The 6000-nt window shown below is 28.2% G+C and overlaps 1 protein-coding gene and 1 long non-coding RNA gene across 2 annotated transcripts; both read left to right on the forward strand.

Annotated features, from left to right (window-relative positions):
* The first annotated feature begins 1471 nt into the window (after positions 1-1471).
* On the forward strand, positions 1472-2613 carry LOC116403379. The gene is made up of 2 exons (XR_004216150.1): positions 1472-2174; positions 2358-2613. It is a non-coding gene; the product is annotated as an uncharacterized LOC116403379 (long non-coding RNA).
* A 1785-nt stretch (positions 2614-4398) lies between these two features.
* On the forward strand, positions 4399-5443 carry LOC116403377 (lectin-like). Its single transcript, XM_031884460.1, has 2 exons — positions 4399-4606; positions 4796-5443. Exons 1-2 carry the CDS (start codon positions 4503-4505, stop codon positions 5154-5156), a joined length of 465 nt encoding a protein of 154 aa, XP_031740320.1. The 5' UTR covers positions 4399-4502; the 3' UTR covers positions 5157-5443.
* The last annotated feature ends 557 nt before the right edge of the window (positions 5444-6000 follow it).

Here is a 6000-nt window from a genome sequence, read left to right on the forward strand (position 1 = left end):
AATCTACCAACGATCCCTTTATAAACTTTGATGAGAATCTATATTATATTTTATTTTATTCGGAATATATTTGGAGTAAGGTTATGAATGAAATATGTGGAAACTAAAAAGAAATTAGTATTGAATATGAACCATGTATGGATTATCAAAACTCTATCGGTTTGAATTTTATATTCTTCTTGAAGCATAATCGACACTATTACAAAAACTATATTAGTTGATATTTTTCTACATTAACTATCAATTTACTTAACCATTATAAATATGTCAAGTAAGTTCGTGTCAATCTGTAATTTACCCGATACGTTAAAAATGCAAGCATATGAAGTGATCTGTTGACTCATTTAAAGTGTAAATGTCAAAATTCTAGATATTTAATTATGGATCAACGATTTTATAACATGACAATTTTTACTCGTCAATGTTAACTTCATCTTAGTGCATACAAAAATTACTTACTTCATTAATATTGATACATTTTAATTGTCAATTAGTTCAATTAGTTCATATGTGGTTTTTTTTTTTAAAAAAAATCCTATTATTACAAATTATCTAGAATTGGGATCGTTATATGCGGTCCAAAAATGTTATAACTTAATAGGAAAAGATAATGATTTATTAACGAGACAAACAAACAATATATATATATATGGACAATTTAAGCTATCGAGCACCTTATCTCCATGACATGAGTTTCAAAAAGAAAATAAACTTCAAATCAATAAAGTCTTTGATAATCTATGGATATGGATGGTTGATACTCAATAGTAACTTTGTTCTAATTTCCACCGATTTTATCTCTAACCTATACTCCAAATATATTTTTAATAAATTAAAAGAGAATAGATTCTCATGAATGTTTAATGCTTTCATGTTTTGATTTTGAAAATTAAATAATATAAAGAGAGAGGGAAAGAGACCAATGGAAAGAACAAGTTATTGACTTTTTGAAAATAATATTTATTGGAGTCATATAGAAATTAAACGATGTTATATGCATAAATTTTATATAATTACATTACTTAAGAATTAATAGATGTATAAAAAGGATATTTTAACAAATAATATTATATCCGTATATGAATAATTTAACTAGTTAGAGGGAACATAAGAACAATTTGAGTTGAATAATCAATTATCATGAAGAAAATCTAAAAGTTAACTAATTTATATTAAAAAATAATTTAAAGTAACTAAATGAAAAAGAGTATACAAAAGTGAAAGATGTTGAAAAAATGGAATAAACAAAAGAGAGAAAGGACAAGGGATTTTTCACTTCTTTGTAAGCCTCCGGTAGGGTATTTAGGAGAACAAATGCCTCATTATCATCATTGATTTTGTCTTCAAGATTTTTAAAGTCTGAAACTATTTTCTTGAACTCAACTATGTTGTTTCTTAAACTTTTGGAAGGATCCATTTTGTATGTGAATAATTTTTCCATTGGATACATTTTGTTTGGGAGATCTTTAGTGGCATAAACGTTTTCTAATTTCTTCCAAATTTTATGTGTTGTATCTTCTTCTAAAACTTTCCTTACTACATTGTCATTAAGGTTTAGTATTAGTGTTCCATAGACATTTAACTACATTTCTTCCTTTTGTATTGCTGTGAGGGTTGTTGGAAGTTTTGAAGGATCTAAAAGGGCTTTATGAGTCTTTTGTTGTTCGGGCAAGACTTTAACCTTTCCCTTCCATAAGGCAAAGTCTCCATTTCCATCGAACTTCTAAATTTCTACTCTTGCCACTGCCATTATTAAGATTTGTTATGCTTTAACTCTTCCAAGATTCAGTTTCTTGAAATCAAGATTGGCTCTGATACGAATTAATCTTGATACGTTTATGGGCCTTATTTTCAAGTCCGCTTTAAGATACTTGGAGGCAATGGCGGATCCAGAAAATTTATTGACGGGGGGCTTCGAGTTGTAACTTAGAGGAAAAATAAAAATCTGGAAAAAAAACTACATAAGTAAGACTTGGACTCTGGTTGAAAGGGAGACTAACAAGCATAGTTAATATAAACTGTCTACAAACATTAAGTATCAAATGGTTTTGTTTATACATATTATATGAAGACAATAAAGTTAAGGGGGGCGAGCCTATACTAAATCCGCATGTGCTTGGAGGAGAAGTCGCCACGTCATTTGTAGCCTAGGATAGCCGTACATACGTGTCGAGGTATTTGTTTATTCCTGCATGTTGAGAAAAGAAAAGAAAATACGAAAGATAAAGAATTTAGAGAGAAAACAATTACCCTTTCCTTTTCCTTCGTTCTTCTTCCCGATCATTTTTTCCTTTATGAACAAACCCTAGATTTTGCTTAATAGTGCTTTAGATTTTGAGTATTTGATGTGTTCACAGAGATATGAAGATGAAGGAGAGGAGAAGATTGCAATAAATCTTTACGTGGCTTGGCCAAATTTGAAGCCTACGTCTACGGGGAAGGATCTCTTTTTTTGTTATTGAAAAGGAGTACAAAAGTTCTACTTTCCTATTCTCTTTATGTGCTTTTTAGATTGTTTATGTGACTGTTAAAAACTAGTTTATTTTTTGAACACATCTTTCTATTTAGTGTTTACAAAAACATAATAATAGAGAAATTAGGGAATGTGAGTAACTAAGGTTGTTGGAATTCAATTTTCTTTACAAAGAAGATAATCATCTATTAACGAAACAAATAAACAATGCATATATACGAATAATTTAAGCTATCAATCAACCCAAAATTTTCACTTACCAAACAATGTTTATATATCTCGAACATATACAACCCTCGTAATCATCTCATGTTAACAAAGTTCACAAAGAGTTTCCAAGTTAGAGACTTATCAACCCCATATAGAGAATTTTAAAAAGAATGGTCAAACCCCAATATATAAACTATAATATGAAACGAATGATCAAACTCATATCTAAACAGTTCTACATAATACACAACTAATATATATATCACATGCCCCTTATGATCAAACACACATGTGAGATTTGCAATCTGCATACAACAAATGAACGTTCTACCCATATACTAACAAGGAGCATTTTTAAAATTAGCAAAATAAATTAAAATATTTTTTATTCTACCAATGATAGTCTTCTATAGTTCTATCAGTGATAGAATTTGCTATAGGTTGTAAATATTTTGTAAAATTTCGTTAATAATTCCCCTACTAACAAATATGTCAATTCCATTGATAATATAAAAAAAGATATCAACTTATATGACTACGTATATCTTTAAAAATTGAGCACCCTTATCTCCATGACATGAGTATAAAAAAGAATATAAACTTCAAATCAATAAACTCTTTGATATGGATGGTTCATACTCACTAGTAACTTCTTTTTAATTTCTACAGATTTTATCCCTAACCTATACTCCAAATATATTCTCGATAAATTAAAAGAGAATAGATTCTCATGAATTTGAATGCTTTCATGTTTTGATATTGCAAATTAAATAATATAACGAAAAAGTGAGTGAGAAAAATGAAAAAGGAGATGAAAAGAACAAGTTATTGACTTTTCAAAAATAATATTTATTGGAGTCATATAGAAATTAAACGATGTTAGATTGTACTTTGGAAGGCTATTATTAAACCTATCAAAGATAAATAATAATAATCAATAATAACAATAATATATATAAGAATTAGAAAAATTGTAAAAAAAAAATAGAAAATTTGACAAAATATTTACCACATATAGTAAACTTTTGAGATTCTATCAATAATAGACATTGATAGTCACTGATATGTTTCTATCAATGACATTGATAGAAGGTGATAAACATCTACCCGTTTCTATCATTGGTAGAATAATTTTTTTTTTGTTATAACTTGTAATTATTTTAATTTATTTTTTTATTTTTAAAAATGATTTTAAATATTATTTATTTATTCGATGATACAAATGCACATAAATTTTACAAAGGGTCTTTTAACAAATAATTTTATATCTATATATGTATAATTTAGGGACAATTTTAAAAATAGCAAAATAAATTAATATATTTGCAAGCTATAACAAAATTTTAGATTTTATGAATGATAGTCTTTTATCACTATAACATATCAATAACTATCAGTGATATAATTTGTTAGAGATCGTAATTATTTTATAAAATTTGTTATTTTTGAAAATTTTCCAACAATTTAACTAATTACATGGAACAAAAGAACAATTTGAGTTGGATAATCAATTATCATGAAGAGAATATAAAAGTTAACTAACTTATATTAAAAAACAATTTAAAGTAACTAAATGAAAAAAAATATATAATAATGAAAGAGGTTGAAAAAATGGAATAAACAAGAGAGAGAGGATAAGGGCTAGGAAAAAGTGGTTGCATTTGGAAAGGTCTAAAATGCCCTCATGGATGGATATAAAAGAACAAAGACATCGCAGACTTCAACATCTCATCCTCCATACCTGTAACCAATCAAGGACCTTTATACAACATTTTTTCATTCTGATCTTTATTTCTATATCTATCTGAATACCATTTTAATGGCAGGCTACAGCACACATTATTTGGCATTTCCAAGAGCTTCCACAATAACATGGAGTGATGACACTCGATATTGGAGTTGGGCCACCGTAGATTTTTGCAGGTATAATCTTCAACTCAAATTTTATTTGTTCATTTATTCATATCTCATACATTTTCATCCATTTCTTTTGTCTTCATTCATAAAAATATAAACTAGTTATTAGATTCTACTTTCATGAATATAGGTTATGTTCCAATTATATGTTATTTATTATTGTTCTCTCTCACCATGGTATTTAAAACCTTGCAGCTACGCAATTGAAGAAGCCCGACTTTTACAAGTATCTTGGTTCGATTGTCGTTGGAGCATGGATGCATCTGATTTCAAACAAGATATTTGGTACAATGCAAGCGTTGAAGTAATGTTGACAAGCAACGCCTCTGGATGGAATGTTCCACTACACCTTGAAATCGAGTTGCCAGATGGGAGTAAGCAAGAGTCTCAAATAGTATTGGCAGGTAGACAACCAAATGTGTGGTTAAAGATTCCAATAGGTAAATTCATACTAAGGGGTTCTCTGACTAGCGGAACAATCCGATTCGGCTTGTACAACCATGAAGGGAATTGGAAAAGAGGCTTGAACATAAGAGCCCTTGCCATTCAAGCATAAAAATGAGTTTGAAATGGTATGTTCAATAATGAATATAAAGTAATAGAATAAAACCCTAAATAATAAGATCTTTTGCTCTGTGACAAAAACTTTTAAGTTTAAATGTGTTATATTTCAGTTATGCAAGTAACTGTTGAATATAATGTAACACAACATAAATAAATAAATAATATGACATGTTGCATAGTAGTAATAAGGCCAGTTTAAACACTTTAGTAAGTTTTTCAATAAAAGTATGTACTGTGAGTTTGTTCAAATTAAATCTAAGCACTCATTTTGTGATTGCTGATCATTTTGTACATACATTTTGAAAATTAAAAAGATAAAATGAAAACAAGTTAACACAATCATAATTTTGATATTATTAATTTGTTAATTAAATTAGGAATTAAATGAACTAAAAGTAACATGAGAAGACAAAATTAACACTTGTGTAAATGATGTTGCAAGAGTTACTTTTACGTTGTGATGGATTAGTTTTACCACCTACTGATTTTCAATTAAATAGTCACAAGACCTATTTTAGGGTTCTCGTTTAATCAAGTATAATATGTAATATGTTGATGTAAACCACAACTTCTTGATAGTAAGAGTAGCGAAGTCCGATTTAACCACACAAGAAGCTTCGTGTTTAATAATACTCTAAGGTAAATTTTTCTAAGGAAAAGAGTATATAGTGGGAGAGTGGTTTATAGGTAAAGTAAATGACATAAATAAAGTGTGGGAATGTAAGATAATAGTGAGAAATAATAGGGTTACCTATAGATTACCTTTCAATTGAAAGATTCTTGAGATAGATCATACAGATTGATTCGTCAATTTATTATATAAGAATAGGGTTATA

The sequence above is a fragment of the Cucumis sativus genome, chromosome 4, assembly GCF_000004075.3.
Source record: "Cucumis sativus cultivar 9930 chromosome 4, Cucumber_9930_V3, whole genome shotgun sequence".
Lineage (NCBI taxonomy): Eukaryota > Viridiplantae > Streptophyta > Magnoliopsida > Cucurbitales > Cucurbitaceae > Cucumis > Cucumis sativus.

Excerpts from the sequence above, each read along its gene's own strand:
- LOC116403377 (XM_031884460.1), top strand. The coding sequence starts at position 4,503 with ATGGCAGGCTACAGCACACATTATTTGGCATTTCCAAGAGCTTCCACA. Across the intron at positions 4,607-4,795 it reads GCCACCGTAGATTTTTGCAG|CTACGCAATTGAAGAAGCCC; the intron begins GTATAATCTTCA and ends AAAACCTTGCAG.